General features: G+C 44.5%; 1 protein-coding gene across 6 annotated transcripts in view; it reads right to left on the reverse strand.

Annotated features, from left to right (window-relative positions):
* Positions 1–22,212, reverse strand: part of ASCC2 (activating signal cointegrator 1 complex subunit 2) — a 43,275-nt gene extending 21,063 nt beyond the window's left edge. For 2 of the 6 annotated variants that reach the window (XM_030582856.1, XM_030582850.1), the window contains exons 1-13: positions 22,108–22,212; positions 18,937–19,036; positions 17,769–17,927; positions 17,226–17,396; positions 15,218–15,347; positions 12,031–12,098; positions 10,353–10,463; positions 8,768–8,880; positions 6,998–7,072; positions 5,300–5,407; positions 2,333–2,401; positions 1,505–1,579; positions 1,055–1,241 (exon numbers count right to left, since the gene is read on the reverse strand). In XM_030582856.1, the coding sequence (XP_030438716.1) occupies positions 1,055–1,241; positions 1,505–1,579; positions 2,333–2,401; positions 5,300–5,407; positions 6,998–7,072; positions 8,768–8,880; positions 10,353–10,463; positions 12,031–12,098; positions 15,218–15,347; positions 17,226–17,396; positions 17,769–17,927; positions 18,937–19,017 (1,347 nt within the window). In that variant the 5' untranslated portion in view covers positions 19,018–19,036; positions 22,108–22,212. Of the gene's footprint in view, positions 1–1,054; positions 1,242–1,504; positions 1,580–2,332; positions 2,402–5,299; positions 5,408–6,997; positions 7,073–8,767; positions 8,881–10,352; positions 10,464–12,030; positions 12,099–15,217; positions 15,348–17,225; positions 17,397–17,768; positions 17,928–18,936; positions 19,037–21,324; positions 21,466–22,107 lie in introns of those variants that run through there. The other 4 variants (XM_030582851.1, XM_030582854.1, XM_030582853.1 and 1 more) reach the window with 4 other exon arrangements.
* Positions 22,213–23,986: the final 1,774 nt, after the last annotated feature.

The raw sequence follows: 23,986 nt of genomic DNA on the forward strand, positions 1-23,986 counted from the left end.
TCACGTTTGCTTTTTTTGCAACAGTATCACACTGTTGACTCATATTAAGCTTGTGGTCCACTATGACCCCTAGATCTCTTTCTGCCATACTCCTTCCTAGACAGTCTCTTCCCATTCTGTATGTGTGAAATCGATTGTTCCTTCCTAAGTGGAGCACTTTGCATTTATCTTTATTGAACTTCATCCTGTTTACCTCAGACCATTTCTACAATTTGTCCAGATCATTTTGAATTTTGACCCTGTCCTCCAGAGCAGTTGCAATCCCTCCCAGTTTGGTATCGTCCGCAAACTTAATAAGCGTACTTTCTATGCCAACAACTAAATCGTTGATGAAGATATTGAACAGAACCGGTCCCAAAACAGACCCCTGCGGAACCCCACTTGTTATACCTTTCCAGCAGGATTGGGAGCCATTAACAACTACTCTCTGAGTACGGTTATCCAGCCAGTTATGCACCCACCTTATAGTAGCCCCATCTAAATTGTACTTTCCTAGCTTATCTATAAGAATATCATGTGAAACTGTATCAAATGCCTTACTAAAGTCTAGGTATATCACATCCACCGCTTCTCCCTTATCCACAAGGCTCGTTATCCTATCAAAGAACGTTATCAGATTAGTTTGACACGATTTGTTCTTTACAAATCCATGCTGGCTATTCCCTGATCACCTATTCCTGATCACCTTCTTCTCCTCAAAATGCTTTACAAACAAGTCAAGGGCTCAGACAGATCAGTGGTGGGAGCCGTATGAGTACTAGGTGGGTTACATTGATAGGAAACCCAAGGCAAAAGAAATTAAGCCATCTGTCCAAGACCAGTGACAGGGCCACAAATAGAACCCAGTTTGTCTCATTCCCAAGCTTATTCACCATGCCGCATTGAACAGGTGGCAGCAATTCAGTTTTGATTGATCCATTTGGATTTGGAATACAGTCATTGCCTAAGACCCAAGGAAACAAACAAACTTCTCACTGCACCAAGGCACAATCAGTTAAGTGGAGATGGTGGAAAAGAACCGTTACCCTCCCTGTCCACGCAGCTCCATACTCACATCATACTCCAAGTTGTACGCATCATCAAGCCCTTCTGAGTCCTTAGCAGCATTTTCCACCATTGCTGAAGCTCCATCAGATACCATTGGTGGAGGTGGGCTTTTAACGACTGGTGTTTTTCTCCTCCCCACACCTTCCCAGGCACTTTCCACTGCTTGGAGGATATATGCTGTCCGGGTGTCATCCCTACAAGGCTGCATTAAGGGCATTTCTCTGTGCTCTAGTCCAGATTTGCCTGTTCAGACACCACATGTGAGTAGTTATGTGTTCTCTGAGGACTCCAAATCTGTGTCTACACTAAGCTTTTTTCTAACAGCTTCCCTACCATTGCTGGCACTGGTGCAGCTTAATCAGAGGTAGCAAGTGTGAGAGTGCCAGTATAGACTGTCAACAGCCACTAGCTTTTTAAAAATACAGTGCAGTGTACACCTGCTGAGAGAAAAGGATACAAGGCAGAGGATGCCTGCTGAAGCAGACTCACATCATCTGCGACAGGAAACAGCTCATCATAGTCACAAAGAAACCTGAACACACAAAAGCAAGTATATCAGTCAAACTGAGGAGTGAATGAACTGCAAAACTCCCTGCTGCAATCCTTAATGCGCTGCTGCAACCTCATCAGCATGCAGTCAAGAACCCCACGACCTTGCAGACATTTCATCTCACACCCAGAAACAAACTCCAGTGTCTATTGCCAGGCCTGGTTTTGTATTCCATCATAATCCAGTCAACCTCCCCACACTGCAACAGCCATTTATAACCCTCAACATGATACTGTGACCCTCCAATGACCCAATGTCCAGCTAGAGAGGAGCAAGATTTTGTGATTAAAACACCTGACCTTGGGGAGTTAGGAAATCTGGGTTTGATTCCCAGTTCTGCCACTGACTCACTGTGTCTCCTTGGACAAGTCACTTAATCTTGTGGTTCGGTTTCCCCATCTGTAGACTGGGGATAAATAATTGTCTAACCTGACAAGGTAGCTGTGATGGTTAATTCATTAACACACATACAGCACTTTGAGAGCCCACAGTAAGAGGTGCTAAAGAAGTGCAAAGCATTATAACAGTCTCTAGCACCACACAACATCCTCTGCAACACTACAATAAAGCTTGTTATAATTCTCTCTCACAAAATGTTTCCTGACTAGACTGAAAGATTTCTAATTCCATATGCATCAAAGTCCCTTGTATACCAATGTCTTCTGCACTTTTAGTGCTGGAAACAGATACGGAAGGACAGTTATTCCTCCTTTGGGTCCCATTCTATGGATTTACCTCCTCTCCTGAAGCACGGAGGTGAAGATCTGCAGAAACTCTTCAATAAAGGGCTGAATATTCTCATAGCTGTAAGAGACAATGCCACGGAACAGTGAGAAATAGAATTCAGAGCTGTACTTTTGAGATCACCACTTTCCTCCTTCTGAACCTCCATGACCTGCCTTTCTAGCCATGTCTGTCACACGTGACGATCACACGTACATCACAGCAAATTCTACTTGTTCAACAGAGTTCATTCCAGTGGGATTTTTTGAGACTTGTAGTTTTAAAAAGCAGCAAATCGTGAAACTGAACCAGACTTCACAAGCTGAACTTGGTCTTTAGGAAATAGGACTTTTGATAGGATTGAAACCATACTGGAAGGCAAGTGAGATTGCAGTGTGTGGCCCAAAAAGAAGTGAAAACAGAGTGAGGAGGGGAGGGGGCGGGCAGGTACTTATATTCCTAATCACACTGAAATTCCTGCAAGACTGGGTTCCTTCCATATGAGGTTATAGCACAGAACCTCCCAGACAACGTGTGATCTCTCTTTTGCTCACCTGTGTGAGGGCATATGTCATAAACAGATAGCTAAGGGTTAATGTCTCTTTCACCTGAAACACCTGACCAGAGGACCAATCAGGAAACCGGATTTTTTCAACTTTGGGTGGAGGGAAGTTTGTGTCTGAGGTCTTTGTTTTCTGGCTGCCTGCTTTCTCTGAGCTTTGGAGAAGTAGTTCTGCTTTCTAATCTTTTGTTTCTAAGTGTAAGGACAAAGAGATCAGATAGTAAGTTATATGGTTTCTTTTCTTTGGTATTTGCATGAATATAAGTGCTGGAGTGCTTTGATTTGTATTCTTTTTGAATAAGGCTGTTTATTCAATATTCTTTTAAGCAATTGACCCTGTATTCATCATCTTAATACAGAGAGACCATTTGTATTTTTTCTTTTTTTTTTTATATAAAGCTTTCTTTTAAGACCTGTTGGAGTTTTTCTTTACTTCAGGGAAATTGAGTCTGTACTCACCAGGGAATTGGTGGGAGGAAGAAATCAGGGGAGATCTGTGTGTGTTGAAGTGGCTAGCCTGATTTTGCATTCCCTCTGGGTGAAGAGGAAAGTACTTTTTGTTCCAGGACTGGGAACAGAGAGGGGGAGTCACTCTGTTTGGATTCACAGAGCTTGTGTCTGTGTATCTCTCCAGGAGCACCTGGAGGGGGGAAGGGAAAAAGGATTATTTCCCTTTGTTGTGAGACTCAAGGGATTTGGGTCTTGGGGTCCCCAGGGAAGGTTTTTCAGGGGGACCAGAGTGCCCCAAAACACTCTAATTTTTTGGGTGGTGGCAGCAAGTACCAGGTCCAAGCTGGTAGCTAAGCTTGGAGGTTTTCATGCTAACCCCCATATTTTGGACGCTAAGGTCCAGATCTGGGAATAAGGTTATAACAGCATATTGCAAACAAAGACCACTTTATTGAACAGTCTCAAACTCCTCTTGGTCCCACTGCACTAGGCATCACCACAGAAGTCAAACTGATGTGATGGCTGAGAGCCACCCCTTCACAGAATGCTCCTGCCAGTGTATTGATGCTATACAGATACTCCTCTAGAAGCAGGATGTGTCAACTCCACAACAGCCCCAGCTCCTGACAGCCCAGACTACCCAGCTCTGTCATTTGCTGCTGTTGCTGCAATCTACCTAAGGCAGCGGTTCTCAAACTGTGGATCAGGACCCCAAAGTGGGTCACAACCCTGTTTTAACGGAGTCGCCAGGGCTGGCTTAGATTTGCTGAGGTCCAGGACCGAAGCCAAAGCCCAAGGACTTCAGCCCTGGGCAGTGAGACTCAGATTGGGCTTCAGTTCATTCCCCCCGCCTGAGGCAGCAGCACTCAAGCGGGCTCAGGCTTCGGTCCCTCCTCCTGGGGTCACGTCGTAATTTTTATTGTCAGAAGGGGGTCACGGTGCAGTGAAGTTTGAGAACCTCTGAATTCTAAGGTATTAATATGGCCCCCAACCATTACCACAGAACTGTATGCGAGCACTCACAATCTTCAATGCACCTATAGTCTGAGGAAAGGCAGGACTATTATCCCTGTTCTACTGATGGGAACTGAGGCACAGAGAGGCTAAGTGACTTGCCCAAGGTCACACAGGGAACTGAACCCAGCTCCACCTCCAACACTGGAGCATCATCTCCTTGGACAGATTGTACTGATGATAACTTGGGGTCAGTATTCAAGTATCAGAGGAGCTGCAGTGACATCAACAGCCCAGTGCAGGCTGTCTACAAACATTTATTCCAACAGTGTAAAGGCAGCATGGTCCAATGGAAAGGGCACTGGCCTAGAAGTCCCAGGGTCCGGATCCTTCTCGTGACTCAGCACACGTGGCCCTAGGTAAGTCACTTCACCTCAGTTTCCCCCTCTGTTAAATGGGGATACTCACCCCTCTTTGTACAGCACTTGGAGATCTAGGGATGAGGACCATAACACACTAGCTTTTCACTGGGGTGAAAATGGAATAAGGGCAAAAGCATCCATATCTAGATTTAAAGATATTCTTTTCAATGAGCTATGACACAATGTGGATTTCTATGTATTTTAGGTGTTGCTAAAGTGCTTAGCCTCATGATATCTAAGCACCAGCCTAGAAGTCACAACATAACCCATAGCCAATATAAACATGTTCACTAGGGACATGGCCTTATCCCGCTCTGGAAGGGTCAAAACAAAGCCCAATTTGTAAATGCTTTAGATCAGGGACAGTTTCAGTCTAGATCTTTGTACAGTACCCAGCACAACAGGGCTCTGATCCCAATGGGGCCTTTGGGCACTACCCCAATATAAATCATTAATAATAATTTATCAGTAAGGCTGGAAATCTCAGGATTCTTCTCTTCAACAGAGCAATTAAGCAATTGGGTTACTCCTAAAGACAGCACCCTACCAGTAGACCCTGCAGTCTCACCCATATAGATAAAGTGCCTGTACCTGCTTTCTAAGATGGGCTGGAGGCAGATCTGGTTAATGAGAATATGAAAGATTTCCACCAACTTCTTCCTGGAATGAGAAAGCCTCCTCCACAAGTCAGCCAGTAAGCTTCAGAGAGAAAGAGCATGGAGTTAGTCTCAACACAAGAAAAAAAAAACATCTCTGTGGCTTGGCCCTTGCTCACTTTAGAGAAGAATCTGTGTTAGTTGAGCCATTTTGAATGCTTAGGGCTTGTCTACACGAACAATTAGACCAGGGTGAACTGGGGTGTGAATCTACCCTGCACTAGCCTGCCACACTCTAACTGACCTTGTGCACCCTGCTGACATGTGTTAACCGTCTGTTAGAGCACTTGGAGCTAGTCCTCTTTGAAAAGAGACTAGATCAAAGCATTCTAATAAACTGTTAAACACATCAGCAGGGTACACAGACAGACTCCAGCAGGCCAGTATGGGGTAGATTCACACTCCAATTTGACAGGCTCTAAGGGGTTCTCAAACTGGGGGTCATGACCCCTCAGAGGGTTGCAAGGTTATTACACGGGGGTTGCGAGCTGTCTGCCTCCATCCCCAAACCCTGCTTCGCCTTCAGCATTGATAATAATCTTAACATAAAAAATGTGTTTTTAATTTCTAGGGGGTGGAGAGTCATATTCAGAGGCTTGCTGCATGAAAGGGGTCACCAGTACAAAAGTTTGAGAACCTGGTCTAACTGTTCATGTAAACAAGCCCCCAGTTTGTCTCTGCTGCAAGGAGCAGACAGAACCATTTCACAATCGGTTTGAATACATATTCTAAACAAAGTTGCTCTATAAACATTTTTTAAACACCGTTACCCTTGGTTCTCACTAGCTAAGCAAATGGTATTTAAACCACCTCAGGAAGAACTCCTGCTTTCAAACGCACTGGGGCAAATCTATGAATGGCATAGCTGTATGAATGGCATACTGGCTCTTTTACATGCATGCACTTTTATTACAGGTTCAGGATGCACCTACTTTGGGATAGTGCACTATGCTGTGCCTGTCCCTAGCAAGTAGAAAAGGATTTCTCATATATACTCGTTCACAAGCCGAATATTTTTGGTAAAAATGTGATGCATCAAAGAGCAGGGGTCGGCTTATAAATGGGTTTACCCCAAAATTTGATGGTTTTAAACTCTATGGAATCATTGAATTGAATATCTAATACATTGTTGTTTTGTTTACCTGGAGCGTCTGCAGGCACGGAGCCCCTCAGTTCCCAGTGTCTGCAGTTTGCCGTTGGCTAGGAGTGGCAAACCGTGGACACTGGGAGCTGAGGGGTTCCGTGCCTGTGAACGCTCCAGGTAAACAAAACATCCAGGCCTGCTAGTGGCTTACCCTAATGGGCAAGGAGCCAAAGTTTGCCAACCCCTGAAATATAGGGGCGGCTCATGAAAGGGTCACACAGTTTTTCTTATTTTTACCTAACCATCTTGGGGGGTCGGCTTATAAACAAATAGGCTAATGAGCGAGTATATATGGTAATTAAAAATCCCACCAGGTGGGAAAGAGTCTTTTTTCAAGTCAGAAAAGCTTCTTCAGGACTCATGAGAAGAAGCCAAGAAAGGCAGAGAGAGACTAAGGGCCTGGATGTGGAAGGGGAAAGAATCTTTTAATTTACTGTGGGGGTGGTTCTCTCTGAAAAGAACAGGCAAACCTTCTCTGCCACTTTTTACCTCTTATCCTCACATGTCCTTCTCTTAATTGCAGATTCCAGTTCAGGAATTGCAAGTTCATAAAATGAAGCCAGTCTGCAAAAACATGTAATAAAACAAGAACTGTCAATAGAGGTTTTTAAAAAGCTTCACTAAAAGACAAATCAAATGGGAATATTGATATATTCAGTCTCTCATTACTAGCAGTTCCAGGTCTGAGCCTCACAGTTCCAGCTCTGACCCTTGTTTCATTATAGCTTATTCCCAGAAACATAAGTAAACAGACATGAGGCTGGCAAACAGGAGCTCCCTAAGAATGTGTTCAGCACTTACACTACAGCTGCAGCCAAATGAGATGATTTCAAAGCATCCTGCTGCTAACTAGGCACACGATCTGCACTACTCCAGAGCATCCTGCTTACACATCTGCAGCCCATGGAGAGTTGACAGACTGATGCACCCAAACTGAACTCCTTTCTTACTGCTGTGAGATCTCCTCTTTCCAATACTGTAGAGATCAGAGGAGCTAGACACAGAGACTGAGACTGATGACGGACGTGCTTGTCTCATTTGCAGGGAGAGAGAACACATGCTCCTTTTGGTCTCGGGAAGGGAGGGAGTGAACAAAGGAGCCACTTTGGCCTAGTACCAGGTTCTGAGAACCAGCCAGCCCATACACACCATTTTTACCTAGAGACAAAGCATCATAGGATGCAGGTATACTTGCCCACACCAAGAAACAACTGGGTTTGCTTCATGATTTTCTAGGGGGTTACAACTGATGGTTTATAGTTCTTTGTACAGAGGCTAAGTCTGCAAAATGGTGTGCAGAGAATACACACACACTGCTCATAATTGGTCTCATATCAAGATGTCAACATGCCTCAAGGACACCAGTTTAACAACATAACAGAAACCAGTTCATACTTCTAGATCAGGAGACAGAAGATTAGCAAAAGTGACAAGAGGCTGATTTAGAAACCTTATATATTCTCAGAAAGAGACACATGCAAATCAGTATTCAACTGCCATATCCTAAAGAACCAGTGATTAGTCCAGATTGACAGTGCATTAATAAAATGCAGCTGTCCCCTTAAAAGAGGGCAGGGCCATTTTAGTGTATTTCAGACAACAACAACAGAACTAAGAACAACTGCTTTTTTCCTTTGGGTTACCAAATACCATAGTGCAGCTGTTTGGCCAGTTTAAACATTCACCACAAGTCCAACAATCTGACTACCGTGGATAACATGACCACATACAATGGGGATACCCCTCCAGCAACTTACACCTCTTAGAGCTTAAAACCTCTTATCTTACCAAATGTAATAAGCCATATTTTTAAATCGACATCATCATTAATATCCACAATCAATGCAGTTGTGGCCAAAGTGACTGACTTAGTGTGTGGCTGCCCCCATCCTTGTTAAAGGGACAGCCTGCAGAGACCACCGATCCCAGTACACAGTGCTGCCTCCACCCAGACCAAGATGGCGTGCTAAAGTCTTTATAGGACACACAGCAATATTACTGAAGAAGTGGCTGCAATCTGGTTCCTTTTATGGAAATTAGGTACAATTCAGCCTCCTGGTAAATTGCCAAGGTAATCCTCAATTGGGGAAACTCTGGGCATCTCCTGTAGTGACCTGCTTATTCACCAAAAGACTATTCTACCATCAGAATAAACTGAGCAGCCTATTCTTTTAATGATAAATGTCAAGGGAAAGGACAAAACAGCACACTCGGCATTTATACTCCATGAAACAGAGCTGTCAGGGACTAGGCACGTACCTGGAACAGAAGTCACGTTTTTGAAAGGTCTGACAGGCCAGGGGAAAGACATCAAGAAAGGCCCAAAGGGTAGTGCAAGTGTCACACAAGTACAGCACGATATCCTTCAATGCCTAGTAGAGAAAGAACTATTCATTATCCAAAGAGAGGAAAAATCACATCGAGTTGTCCTGGCAGCCTAGTATTTGGAGACTAGTGCTAACGCATTGAGTTCACGGAAAAGCTGCCATTTTGAGGGTGGTAAAAGAGTCTACACTCATGGCACAAATAAGATAGTCCACAAATATTTAGGGCAACATCTATACTAGACCTTTCCTCCCTCAGAAGGCATAATGAAAGCATCTGACTACCTATGCTCATTAAAGTTTCCAAGGCACTTTTGTTAACTTGGGGGGGCCCTGGCCAAATCCCATTTTGCATAATGGCAATTTACCTCATTAAGTCCCTCTAGAAGTCCAGCTGGATACAGTATTCTTCCCCATCTATCCCAAATGGTTGCACAGCATTAGTGTTTGCACTTCAAGAGCTGAGATGGTAAATTTTCAGTGGCAGTTGAAGTGATTTCTCTATATCAGAGGTTTCCACACTTCTTTGCTGTGCTCCCCCTTCCACCTGGGAGTCACATAACAGGCCCCCACCTCACCCCCAACGTCCACCCATGCGGAGCAGGAAGTGGCTGAGGGGAGCAGACAGCTCACACTCAGGTGGCAGCAGGAAATGGCTGGCTTCATCCCCAGAGGACACCATGGCAGCATGGTGTGGATCACACCAGGATCTCCCTTCCCCATGTCCACAGCCCCTCACTCTTGCAGGCATCAGAGGGTTTAAAAGCACATGGAGCTGTAGCCAGCCAGACATATGGGCAGGGTAGCAGTGGGGACAGCATGCAGGGAGTCCCCAGCAGTCAGAGAGGGGAGGAAGTGGCTGCTACCAGGGCAAGTTAGCGTGGTGTGAGTCTGGGGTAGACCTGCACTCCTCCACCATCACCGGGACCCCCTGTGTGCTCTCCCTGCTGTTCCCCTCTCCTGGACACTTAGCCAGCTGAAACCCCACACCCACCTTGTGTCCCTGATAATCTCATCATGCCCCTTCTGAGGAGTGCACCTCACAGTTTGAAAACTGATCCTATTCATGGTTCGTACAGTTAAAGTGCCTGGAGATTTACATTTATGTGCTTGTACAGCACCTAGCACAATGGGGCCCTTCCCTGCACCACTGCTATACATGTAATAATTTTGAAGGAAGGGGCTATATAAATGCAAGATCAACATCATAAAGCTATTTTGCAGTTATTCAGTTATTGCTTTATTTTGCAATATACCCTTTCACACTGCTTAGCAGGGGTTGGAAAGGAAAGCAGATAAAGGTCATAGCAGCATTTATGGGGGAAAGGCAACTCAAAATGAATAGAAGAACAAAGAATACAGAACTCTGAGTCACATGATAAGCACTGAAACAATGACTAGGACTCATATGCTGAATGAGACCTAAGTATCTGGAAACTCAATGCAGGGTTAACAGTCTCTGGTTGGCTTAGCAAAATAAATGATGTACACAGAGGGAAAGGTTACAGCAATAACTCCACCTGGAGAGGCATGGCACTAGGAGTCACTTTGACTCTTTCTTCCAGTTTCTGGGGCATGGCTGAGGCCCCATGACATTGCAAGCCACACTCCTGCAGAACGTTGTTGAATACCTGGATCACAAAGAGCAAACTATTATTACATCAGACAGGCAAATACACCCAGGTGTGCTCTCCCTTGTCAGTAAGACTGGCAGCTGAACAAAAGACATGGCTATTTACACACAGTGGAGAGCTGCCTAACCTGAAAGCAGGGACAAATTTACCAGTATCTTTCTCTCACAGCCTAGAACAGGGGACGGCAACCTTTGGCACGCAGCCCATCCGGGAAATCCACTGGCAGGCCAGGACAGTTTGTTTACCTGCAGCGTCCGCAGGCTCAGCTGATCGCAGCTCCCACTGGCCACGGTTCGCCATTCCAGGCCAATGGGGGCTGCAGGAAGTGGCGTGGTCCGAGGGATGTGCTGGTCACTACTTCCCACAGCCCCCATTGGCCTGGAACAGCAAACCACAGCCATTGAGAGCTGCAATTGGCTGAACCTGCAGATGCTGCAGGTAAACAAACTGTCCTGGCCTGCCAGCGGATTTCCCTGACGGGCCGCGTGCCAAAGGTTGCCAATCCCTGGCCTAGAACTTAAGAAACAACTATATTACAGTTGCATCTTTGGAGATTTGCCGGCCTCCTCCCCCGCCCCAGAGCAAGCTATAAGATGAACAGAGGGGCTACAGGCATTTTTTGAAGTTGAATACTTGGGTTTATACTGCTTTTCTTTATAATCACCAACTGTTTTTCTTTGGACTGATTAATGCGTGCAGGCAAATATACTGATGCTCTTTCTGTGTCAATGTTAACTAACAAAACATCTAACACACAGTATGCAAAGCAGAGCTCTGTAAACCCAAAGTAATTGCTTCAAGACATACACCACATACAATGGGCAGAATCTTCACTGCCCTTCGAATAACTGTTTTGAATGGATAATCTGGCATCACAGAGCACTTCCACACATGACACCATCTCTCATATGAGTGCTCCTGGACCACTGAGTTTAGCACACCCAAAGCATGATGGAGATGGAGACATTGGACTCCAAAGAGAACAGAAAGCCATCCCAGCTGTCCTGGCAAAATTACTTTTTAAAAATTATTTGTTTGAGGACTAAAACAAATTTTCCCATTGCAATGATGCCAAGGCATCTTGATGCATATTCAAATTAAATATGAGCACAGCCCAGTCAGCTTGGGAAATTCTTACTGCTCAGAGCAACGAAAGCTCAGAATGTTGGACCTGGCTAAATCTGTATAGGAACAATTTATGTATCTTGGTTCCAAAGACATTTTCATTCTCTCCTGTGAGCTTTCTGGGTGTTATCACTAGCGTAAATGTCTGTTTCTTGATTTGGGGAGGGGAAAATGGGCACTTCCTAAATGAACTATGTAGCAAAGGAAGTCCCAAGGATTCACAGCAAGAAGAGTGTCATAAACAGGTAGGATGTAAGGGGGTTAGCTGTAAGTAACCATTGTAGATAAAAGCCATCTAACATAAGTTGGTATAATTAAGGGGATCAAATACAAAGAAACACAAACACGCTGCCAGCCTCCAACTATGCCTCCTGGGACTGTGTCAGAGCCTCCCTTGGGGGCTCAGAAAACCACCCCAAGCCAGATAAAGAGGCAGTACCTGGAGGATTGTGGGCACTGTTTCATTCAAGTCACTGAAGTAACTGGATTGCTGAGTGAAGATGTTTTCTGAAAGGAGGAGGAGGAAAAATATCCATTCCAGGTTAATTCAAACGTCCAGCCCAACAAACAGCCTCACACCAACCAACATCTTTATCTACTATTTACAGCATCTTCTCTAAAAATAAGACTTGTAACCACCCAGGGTGGAACTATTGACCTATACCCACCACAAGTACAGTGCTTCTTCCGATACAGCTGACCATCTCCTAACAGTTCAGTGCAGCTGGAGAACATAAAAAAGGCCACACAGGATCAGACCAAAGAACCATCCAGCCCAGTATCCTGTTTTCCAACAGTGGCCAACGCCAGGTGCCCCACAAGGAATAAACAGAACAGGTAAGCATCAAGTGATCCATCCCCTGTCACCCACTCCCAGCTTCTGGGAAACAGAGGCTACGGACATCATCCCTGCCCATCCTAACTAATAGCCACTGATGGACCTATCCTCCATGAATTTATCTAGTTCTTTTTTGAACCCTGTTACAGTCTTGACCTTCACAACATCCTCTGGCAAAAAGTTCCATAGACTGACTGACTGCATTGTGAGAAAAAATACTTCCTTTTCTTTGTTTGAAACTTGCTGACTATTAATTTCATTTGGTGACCCCAAGTTCTTGTGTTATGAAAAGGAGTAAATAACACTTCCTTATTTAATTTCTCCACACCAGTAATGATTTTATAGATCTCTATCATATTCCCCCTTAGCTGTTTCTTTTCCCAAGCTGAAAAGTCCCAGTCTTATTAATCTCTCCTCATATGGAAACCATTCCATACTCCTAATCATTTTTGCTGCCCTTTTCTGAACGTTTCCCAATTCCAATATATCTTTTTGAGCTGGGGTGACCAGATCTGCATGCAGTATTCAAGATGTGGGCGTACCATGGATTTATATAGAGGCAATATGATATTTTCTGTTTTATTTTCTATCCCTTTCTTAATGAGTCCCAATATTCTGTTCGCTTTTTTGACTGCCGCTGCACACTGAGTGGATGTTTTCAGAGAACTATCCACAGTGACTCCAAGATCTCTATTTTGAGTGGTAACAGCTAATTTAGATCCTATCATTTTGTAAGTGTAGTTGGGATTATGTTTTCCAATGTGCATTACTTTGCATTTATCAACATTTAATTTCATCTGCCATTTTGTTGCCATAGTCACCCAGTTTTGTGAGATCCTTTTGTAGCACTTCGCAGTATGCCTGGGACTTAACTATCTTGAGTAGTTTTGTATCATCTGCAAATTTTGCCATCTCACTCTTTACTCCTTTTTCCAGATCATTTATGAATATGCTGAATAGGACTGGGCCCAGTACACATCCCTGGGGGACACCACTATTAACCTTTCTCCATTCTGAAAACTAGCCATTTATTTCTACCCTTTTTTCCTATCTTTTAACCAGTTGCCAATTCTTCAGAGGACCTTCCCTCTTATCCCATCACAGCTTACTTTGCTTAAGAGCCTCTGGAGGGCTGGTGATGAGAATGTTCATTAGAACACAGGGTCCGAGGTGCTAGATGATTCAAGCACTGCACTGTTGGTTGAGTCAGTAAATAATATCACTACATGCTCCTAGTTCCTTTATTTGACAGCTGTAGCTGAATTTTAATTGCTGATTCCATGTACGCCAGTAAATGTTCTGTAGAATATTTTTTAAAGGTAATGAGGCCTTATCTTAATAATATCAGACTAAGTATTGCTCTCATTATCTTTTCAAAATACTCTGCAGAATAGCAGAGTGCTGTAAAATCTTAACTGAATAGTGGAGAGACATTGATTGCCCTTTTTCCGTGAATTACCAGACATGCTGTGCAGATTACCATGGTTCCACCACAAGGACAAACCTCTTGAAGAGTTTACACAGGTGTGTAAGACCTATGAAACAGGTTTCACGGAGAAGAATAAGGACAGAAAAATCTGATTTTTTGCATTTGCACACCTGAATTGCACATGTAGATACCGTGATTGCACACACAAACAGCCAGGCAGACATGTCACAGGATATCTGTGTGCACAATTACTGCTGTTGCACAAGCAATCACAGTAGTTGCATGTACCATTTAGACTAGGTTTTTGAAACCTAGACTTTAAAAAACATACATTTTGACAAGAGGAGAAAGATCAGCATTCATAAGTTAAAGTGTTTAGGCCTAGAAATTTGAAAAAAATTTTGTTTGAATGGCCTGTCTCACAAGATTTCTTGTACTTCCAATTTTAACTTGGATTGGATTAGAAATCCAACAATAGCCATCTTTCAAAGGAAGGAAAAAAGTTAAATTATTCAAACTTCAGAACAGTCTGGTTTTGAATTTTAGATGAAGGATTCTACATCTTATTGTATCCAAAACTACATGCTCAGGTGGAAGATAAGAATTGCAGATGGTCCCTTGTGAAAAGAATAGGGACAAATGCAGTGTCCAGACCAACTCATCCTCTGACCATAAAACAGGTCCTAATGTCCAAGGCTGAGTTGTTGCTAAATATACAATTGCTGCTGCGTTTGCTGACACAGGTAGTGCAGTGATGATTGCAGTTGGTAAAGTGCTTTGAGATACTTTGCAGCTAGCAGGTACTCTATGAAAATCAAGTTCTATTTTTCCAGTTAAAGCTCTCTGTAGTCACAGAACAATCGCATTGTGTGTTTTGTCTCGCTGCCAGCTACAGGAGCAAAAGGCCCAATCTTAGCAGTCAGACTGCTCCCCTTCCCTCATCCTGCAAAGAATAAGGCTTTTCGGACTTTCTCCTCACCCCCAGGATCTTCCATGTTCATCAAGGAAGCACAGAGTCCCTTTATGGTCTCAGAGCTGCATTTTAACTAGCCAGAGGAGTTACTGTTGAGCAATAAAGAGATCCTGTAGCAAATCTAACCGAGGAAGCAAGACGGGCTATGAAACAAACTTAGTTCTCCCAAACAGCAAAGTGTAATCCCCTCCCTATATCACCCATAAATAAAGATGGTTCACAAGAAAGTAAAAGAAAACCCATCTTATTCAGAAATCAAAACTTATTATTTTATAAGGAAGAGTTTGTTCTGAGGTTGCTACACTCAGTAGCAACCCCACCCCCTTCAATGCCTGCCTTTCAGAGAACAATTAGAAAGCTACAAGCTGCTCCTAGCTTTGACTAACCAATCATCTTCTGAAGTAAGGTGCCATTTCCTTTCCCAAAGAGCACACACAGATCCAGAATCTTAGGGATGTCAAACAGGAAGTTATTGTAAAGAATTTCTCCAAAAACAGAGGGTGTGATGAAGTGTTCCTATTAAAAACAAGAGAAAACACATTAAAAAAAAAAAAGACAAAATAATCTTCTAACAACTTGAAAGAGAATCAATATTCTACTCGGCATAGGGTTACCATATTTCAGGTTCCCATAAAGAGGACACCGTGGGGGGGGAGTTGGGGGGAGTGGAAGGGGGTATTTAGAGGATGCTGGGGGTCGGAGTGTACTGGGAGGGTGTGTGTGTGTGTGTGTGTGTGTGTACACTAGAAGAGAGGGATGCTGCAGGGGTTGCTGTGACTGCAAGGAAGTGACCAATCAGCTGCAGCTGCAGGGACCAATCATGGCATGGAGACAGCGCTTTCCGAGCTGCAACATCACCTAGTTAGCTCACAAAAATCCAGACATTGCCTCTTATTTGAAAAATCCACTCAGACAGACGGTGGAGGATCAAAAAAGAAAAAACGTCCAGATGTATGGTAACCCTAACTCTGCAAGGATTACACCATTTACAGTAATAATACTACTTACACATTCTCTAACATCTTTAACCCAAGTACCTCAAAGCACTTCAAAACTACCACCCCTGTGAGGTAGGCAAGCATTTTACAGATTTGGAAGCCAAGGCACTGAGGAATTAAGTTCCTTACCTAAGATCATCGTCAGTGGCACAGACAGGAACAGAACCCAGGACTTCTGATTTACATCACCATGCTCTAAACCCCTACACCAACTCCATCTTGTAGATATAACTCATGTAACTAACATGTTAGGCTGGAAATGTTTTTGAAATTCTAAATGACAAAGGTCTTCAAACTAAAATTCTCATTGCTCCTGAAATGGAGAAGTATCCAATTTAAAGAATAATAGTGGAAACAATGATTAATAAAAGAAAGATTTACTTATGATGGCAAACATTATCCATCCAAAGTGAATGGTAGAGTGTGTGCTGCATATGTTCTCCCAGTTAATACAGAGGACAAGGAGTTAGGATTCCTGGGTTCTATTTCTAGCACTCTCACTAATTTGCTATGTGGCAACAGGCAAACCATTGACTTCAATTTACCCAAATACTTAGCTACCTTAATGGAGCTGTGAGGTTTAATCGATTAACGTCTGTACAGTATGCCGGCTCAGATGAAAGGCTCTGCAGAAGTGTGGAGTACTTTTATTGAAGTGACGCTAACTACAGGTACAGCACTTCTTTCACCTATTCTCTTCCCACTCCTCCAACACCCACACTGAGATCTTTTCTCAAAACAGACTGAAATTGACCATCATGACAATGCGTATTCTTAAAATAAACCAAGGAGGGTTTCAGGTCAGTAATTATTAAACCCTGAGGACAGAACGAGTTTCCTTAAGGCCCTTCTGAAACGTTCACCTCTAGTAATGGGCACTGCACTCACACACCCTTCATTCTGACGCAAAGAAAAGTGTAATTAGATGCAACTTTACCTCAACCATAGGGAGAGGAAGAAATTTGGGGAAAGTGCAATGAGAGACAAGTCCCAGTCTGGGCTGCATGACTTAATGCCTGGACCAGGGCAGCAGGTGGTATGAGAATGGTCACCAACACATGGCTACAGGAGCCTCCGACGCCTCTCACATCTTTTATGCAGCCCTGCAAAGGCTAGCTTTAGATTCTCTTACACTACCCATTTATAATGCCACACCTCGCTAACTTATCATTAAAAGTAGCATTTTCCTTTATGAAAAAGATTCATGCAATCATTACACACTTGAGATAGTTCTGTCCTTTGCTGACTGGTGACTATCTTTGTGGAAACTATTGGAATGAGAAAAATAGGGGCTAAAAAAGGAAGGCAGCTGAATAGGAAACAGTCTGTTTCTCAAAATGTCTATCAATTTTTGCAAGCCACACAGCGTGCAGTGAGGATAAGAAGAAGTATTTACTTTGGACTCCTTGTGAGTGGACATTCTGAGGAAGGTTAGGAAGACACTCTGATGAAGGCATTTCTGCATGTCATTCACCTCCGGAGGGAAATCAAATGATGCATCAAACTTGCGAGGGGCGTGGCACAGGTATGAATCGAGGCATTTCTGAAGTGTCTCATCAAATATGACCTAATACAACAGAACAAAGGCAAATGGGGAGAAGGAAAGATGAAGCATGCACAGTGGTACACCACATAACACATATGCAGCGCATGGTGTTTAAATTCAACAGTGAGCCAAAGAGATCAAAGGTGTTCAGTGGTGTCCATGGTCCATTGATTCCAAATTAGCAGTTTTTAAATTCATTAAAAATAATCAAAAATCAAAAATCTTTAAGAAAATATTACACTCTTAATGTCACACAATCCAAAATTAAGATGTTTGGGTACTAGCAACAAAAGGGAATTATGAGCCTTCATCAGACACATAAATTAAACCTACTTATTTTTCTAAGCACTCATATACACAGGTTTTTATTTATTATCTATTCAATAACATTACCTGGCACCAAAATTTATCATGAGGCAAAGCCAAAAGCCAGTTCAAATCATCTGCAATGAACTTTGCTCGTTCCAAGAACTCCTCCACTAGAGCAGGATCTCTGACTTTAGGGGGTGGTTTATATAGCACAAAAGACCGATCAGCTTTCATTTCTGGATGCTACAGAAAGCAAAAAGACAATATGTTAACAAACCAGGGACCAAGCAACAAGAATTCCTCTTAACCATTTATGCAGCCAGGGAAATCTCTCATATTTTTAGGAAACTGGTGTGTGGTTATCAGAAATCCTTCCCCTTATGTTCACTCGCAGTTCTCCTTGTTCTTTAATCTTTAAAACACTGCAAATCAGTGTGGTTCTGCATCATCCTTATTTTTCAATAACATTTTCAGAATCCTGCAGTTCAGTACATGTTGCTCCTTGTATCCCATTCAGATAAATAGCTGACAAGCAACTCCCACACCTCCAAAACAAACAGCAGCAGCTCAAAGTCATTCCTTTGAAATGTTTCTTCCTTTCAATACTGATGCTTGAGCACCTCCCAGAGTCAAGCTGATTGGACTATCCAGTACAGAAATCAAACAGGTTATCATCCTTTAGCGCAGCTTGCATTGCACTGAGATCTGACTTCAGCCTGTGGTTGCAAATCCACATGGGCAAGCACACACAATGTGGTGACACAGAGGAACCAACACTGATTCTCCACCTCAGAGTTAAACTTCTAAACTGAGTTTCAAATATTTCTCCACTACACGAATATCAACCCTACCAATCAAGCAACTCTCGGAATGAAGACTATGTTTATAATAAACTTGGATACACCATTGAGCCCCAAATAGTTTCAATGCACTATTGGGGGGAGGGATAGCTCAACAGTTTGAGCACTGGCCTGCTAAAGCCAGGATTGTGAGCTCAGTCCTTGAGGGGGCCATTATAGGGATCTGGGGCAAAAATCTATCTGGGGACTGGTCCTGCTTTGAGCAGGGGGTTGGACTAAATCACCTCCTGAGGTCCCTTCCAACCCTAATAATCTACAGACTTCAAATAAAGCCTCCTCCTATAGGGAAGCTGTTTGGGTTTCACTGTATTTTTGTTCCAGAGCCAGTTTTGCTAAAGTCACTTCTTGAAATGAGAGAACATTTGTTTCATTTCAAAAACAACACAGCTCACCAATGCTGGTAAAGTCCTCAGTTTCCCTGTCTTTGGTTCCGTCTCTGTCAGCAGGAGTTCATCCAAGGGCAATACTGGCATTGTGCGGAGATCCCTCTGTCTTTGGCAAATACCAACATAAAAGCAGTATGAGGAAATGTTTACAAAAACAATTAACCAACAACAAAACAAGACAGGTTATAGCCTTATATAAAATGCAGCCCTAGAGGCTGGAAGCACATCAATACAAAGGAAACCTTTATACCACCAAGCATCAGATTTCAGGAGATATCCAAGGATTAGGTGCATAGGCCACAGAAAAAGCACAGTGTCACGGAGTGTGGGGAGTCCGGCCCGGCACCCCTCTTCCTGGGACCCACAGTGACTCTCAGCCAGCCAGTAAAACAGAAGGTTTATTGGACAACAGGAACACAGGTTACAGCAGAGCTTGCAGGCACAGTCAGGACCCCTCCACCGAGTCCTTCTGGGCTTTCCGGGTGCTTGGATCCTAGCTAGGATACCCTGAATTCCGCCCACACAGCCCCAAGCCCAAACTCAAACTGCTTCCCTCCTGCCACTCCCTTCCTTTTTCCCCTTCCCGGGCAAAGGTGTTGACCTTTCCTCAGGTTACAGGCCCTGGCATCGTCCATCCCCTAAAGTCCTCCCCTGCTCTCCCACTCCCCACACAGACAGTCCCTACTGCATCACACGCAGCTCCCCTTGACTTATAGAGTACAGCCATATTTTCTTTACAGCATTTACACCAAGCAGTCACAAAGACATCCATAGAAGCACCAAAAAGAATTTTTGTTGGTGTAGTTTCTTTTATTAAATGACTATATACATAATATATATATTTTAAAGATGTTCAAGCTTTCACCTTTCTTCTATGCCCATTGCTTGTTTGATTCTGTACAAGCCCCTGTATTCTCACAGAAACTGTTGTTATAAAATGAGTTCTATTAAATGAAAAACCTTGCTAAGGCAATTCAAGAGAAGATGTACCATTAAAAACAACCTTAAAAATCTCAAATATTAAAAAGCTTGGAAAACACAAGCTCAACAAAGCTTTTGTTATTTAATTTCTGTGGTTTTATAAAAGTATGATCATTTATTTCAAATGCTGTTAAAAAGCTGTATTCATGTTAAAGTTTAAGATCCTGATCCTGAAGTTAGATCAATGCCTGTGGACCCTTAACCTCAGGCAGAACCACACGTATGCCATGTTCACCCACATGGATCCAAATGCAGCATCCAAGCATAAGCTGGAAATGACAGACTCCGTGGGTATATCTACACCACAGCTCTAAGTGAACCTCTGGCCCAGACAGACAAACTAGTAGGTCTCAAGATAGTGCACTAAAAATACCAAAATGGACGCTCCAGCTCAGGCTGGAGCTTAGGCACAGAAGCCTTGGGGTCTGATGGGCTTGAGAGCCTGAGGTTCCACCTGTGCCAGAACATCCACATTGCTATTTTTAGCACACTTGCTTGAGCCCAGCTAGGGTGGATCTGTGTACTCATGCTAGGAGACTTGCTCTCAGGCGCAGTGTAGACATACCCTGAAAGGCTGAGACTTTTGTCCATTTGTCATCTGAAAATTTAGATGACAAAACCTTTAATGTTTAACCTTTTAGATAAATTGATCTTATGAGGAAAGGATTTATTATAAAATCCATTTAACAACAAACATATTTCACCATGCTAATCCCAATATACAGCCACTGCAGTAATTGGGTGGGGGAAAAGGAGAACTATTTATAGGATTCTAAAAGCAATTAAAATGGTAATCTTCCCACCAGTGTTTTAAAAATATAGCTGTGTAGGAATTTTCACATTTCTATGATAAATCACTGACGCTCAAAAACACAAGGATATTGCTTTTATTGTGAAACAAATGACACTATTTTTCAGTCTTCAACACAAAATCAATTCTGGACTTACATTTCTAAAAACTGTTTTTAAAAATCTACTATACACACACCTTAAAAAAAACCAAAAAATAAAAAAAAAAACCAGCAACCCTGATTTTCGTGCTGTTAAACCCAAGAACTCCAGCTGAGGTCAGCAGCAGTTATGGATGCTCAGTACCTATGAAAGTTAGGCTGCCGACCAACAGATTGCTGAGCTAAAAATGAAAAGGAGGGTCCAAATAATCTTGAACTATGGAGCATCCCTAAGGATCAGGCAAGACTACTAACATATGCATTTTCCTGTGAGCTTTGGTCTAAGCCTTGAGGACACAACTCCCTTTGTACAGCTTTGGGGCTGCATCAGCAGATTGAACTAGCATAAAAGCCGAGCAATTGTGACAAGTGGAGACTGAATTGCTCTCAAGTGAGTGTCTTAGTCCTGTCACACTGAAGTGCTGTTTATCATCTATCTCCTGAGGGATCCCAGGGGACATACCCTTAGTGCAGAGGACAGGAGACACCTGTGGGACAAGATGTCACATTGGCCCTCATATGTCACACAAATAACACAACAGTGCTGATTAAAATGAGGGACTTGGTGGTACAGCTCCAGTGACTTGTGAAAGTGGCTGCAAACCTGCACTGATATTATACAGATCACACATATTGTTAAAGAAACACCCCCACCCCACCATTCCTGCCTCCCTCCACATGCAGACATTGCCCCCAACTCCTTCAACCGTCCCACTTCACTCAGCCATCTCCAACTCCCCCGCCAGGCACTACCCCCCGACCCACCTGGCTTCCCCCAACTGTCCCACTGCCCCCAACCGTCTCCCAGCCCAGGCACTGACCCCCGAGCCACCAGCCTGCCCCCCAACTGTCCCCCAGCCCCCCCGGCACTAACCCCCGACCAACCTCGCTGCCCCAACTGCCCCCCCCGGCACTGCCCCCAACTGCCCCCCCGGCACTGCCCCCCGACCCACCTGGCTTCCCCCAACTGTCCCACTGCCCCCAACTCCCCCGCCAGGCACTACCCCCCGACCCACCTGGCTTCCCCAACTGTCCCACTGCCCCCAACCGTCTCCCAGCCCAGGCACTGACCCCCGAGCCACCAGCCTGCCCCCCAACTGTCCCCCAGCCCCCCGCACTAACCCCCGACCCACCTCGCTACCCCAACTGCCCCCCGAGCCACCTCGCTGCCCCCAACTGTTCCCCAGTCAGCCCCACAGGCGCCGCCCCGAGCCGCCCAGGGGGTCCCCCGCAGCCGCGCACTCACCGCTCGCTCCGCTCCGTTACCGGCGAGTCCGGCTCTGACAGCTCAGCCCCGCCTCCCCCGGCCTGACACTTCCGGGGTCAAAGGGCGCTTCCGCCCCAGGCAGGAAACGCGCTCGTGGCCGGGTCCTGCTCGCTCCCTCGGGGCCGTTAGGCCGGTGGCTGGCTCCCGCCGGGACCCGGCCGCCCCTCGCTCTCCCGGGGCCTGGGTCCGGTCCCCGGGCGGGACCCAGCGGCCCTCGCGGAGGCGGCTCCTCCCGGCAGGGCCCTGTGCCGCGGGGCGGGGCGGGCCCCAATGAAGCGCCGGGTGAGGCCGCCCCACCCGAGTGCCGGGCTCTGAAGAGGGTCCACGTGTCTCGCCTGCAGCATTGGTCCTGGCTGTGCCCAGGGCTGCTGCAGACAGAGGCTTCCGGTGCCCCCGCTGTCCGGGAGCAGCCTCCGTTCGCTCTGCGGGTCACCCAGGGCAGGCGCAGCCTGTCTGTTCCTGGCCCATTGCCAGCAGGGCCCGTGGGTGAACCTTGGCCCCCCTGCTCTGCTTTACTGCTGCTGACAAGGGCACACAGCCTGGAACGCCATGGCTGCCTTTGCACCTAACTCAGCAGGGCCTTTGATGGGCACTTCGCTTCCATATAGCTCATCCCTCAGATCGTGTCAGCAGCCATAGGGTTTGGTGACATTGGTAACAGATGTCTCTCTAGAATGACATGATTAGCTGGGCTTTCAATAGCCAGTAAATCATTAAGGGGCTTGATTTGCTGCCAAGGAAAGTCAATGGGAGGCTTGTGCTTTTTCCTTGTGCACCAGGGTGGTAGCACTTTCCCAGAGCTGTACCACCTCGCTGAATGAAACAAAGTCTCCAGCACCATACTAGCTTCATGAATAATGCTACCTAACTTCAAAGGCTTAACTGCTTCACTCCTGCTGAATATGCCTGGTATGTGAGCAAAACCCATGGCTACAATTGTCCTATTGTACTAAATGCTTCATGATGTTGTGGTGTGTTTTCAGTCCCAGGTTAGAACAACAGCAAAATGTTGCAACAGGGATGTAGGAATGGAGCATCAGCTGCAAAGTAGATAAGATGTTACGTAATATAATAAAAGTAGATTTTTACAAAAAAGGATGGTAAGATTTTTTTTTTTCCTGTGGACGATGACAACGCAGCTTGTAACTTATCCTTCTGAGTCTTTTCCAGTTCACTGGCAATGGGAGGGCTCTGAGTATAGCAATAATTTGTACATGTATAGTGCGTTCCACATGAAGACCTCAAAAGTACTTTGCAAACTTGAGTAAGTTAAACTTCCCAGCCCACATGTAGTGGGAGAGGCAAGTATCACAATATGTAGAGAGAATAAATGAGGCCCAGAAAATATGTGATTTGTCTAAGTTCACACAAAAGTCCATGCCAGAGTAGGGAATACAGCCTAGAACTTCCATGTGATCTTTGTGTGTAAGAGCTTGTGTACATGGGAATGTTATACCAGTGTAAGGTAAGATGTGAATATAAACCAGTTTAGTTATACTGCTATAACCCCTTTTGTTTAATATCAGAGGGCTGCCTTTCCTTTAGCTTTTGTTGGCCAAGAAGGATTTTAAACTAAACCAAATCAAGCCACTCTTACTGTGGAATATCTGGGCATATAGGAGTGGATACTGGTATAACTATATTGGCTTAATTATGCCAGTGTAAGTATTCTGGTGTAACTGGCAAAACTTTTCTCTGTCTACAAGCCCAAAGGCAGAGAGAAACATCCAAAAGTTACTTAGCTTTCAGTTTCAGCTGTGCAGTTCTTTTGGGTGCAAAAAGCACAAGGACAATTCTGGCTGTAGCAGTGATCTGTAAAGATCTGATCCAATGCCCAATCTGAGAAATCATTTAAAAA

This window comes from Gopherus evgoodei, chromosome 13 (genome assembly GCF_007399415.2).
Source record: "Gopherus evgoodei ecotype Sinaloan lineage chromosome 13, rGopEvg1_v1.p, whole genome shotgun sequence".
NCBI classification, from domain to species: Eukaryota; Metazoa; Chordata; order Testudines; family Testudinidae; genus Gopherus; species Gopherus evgoodei.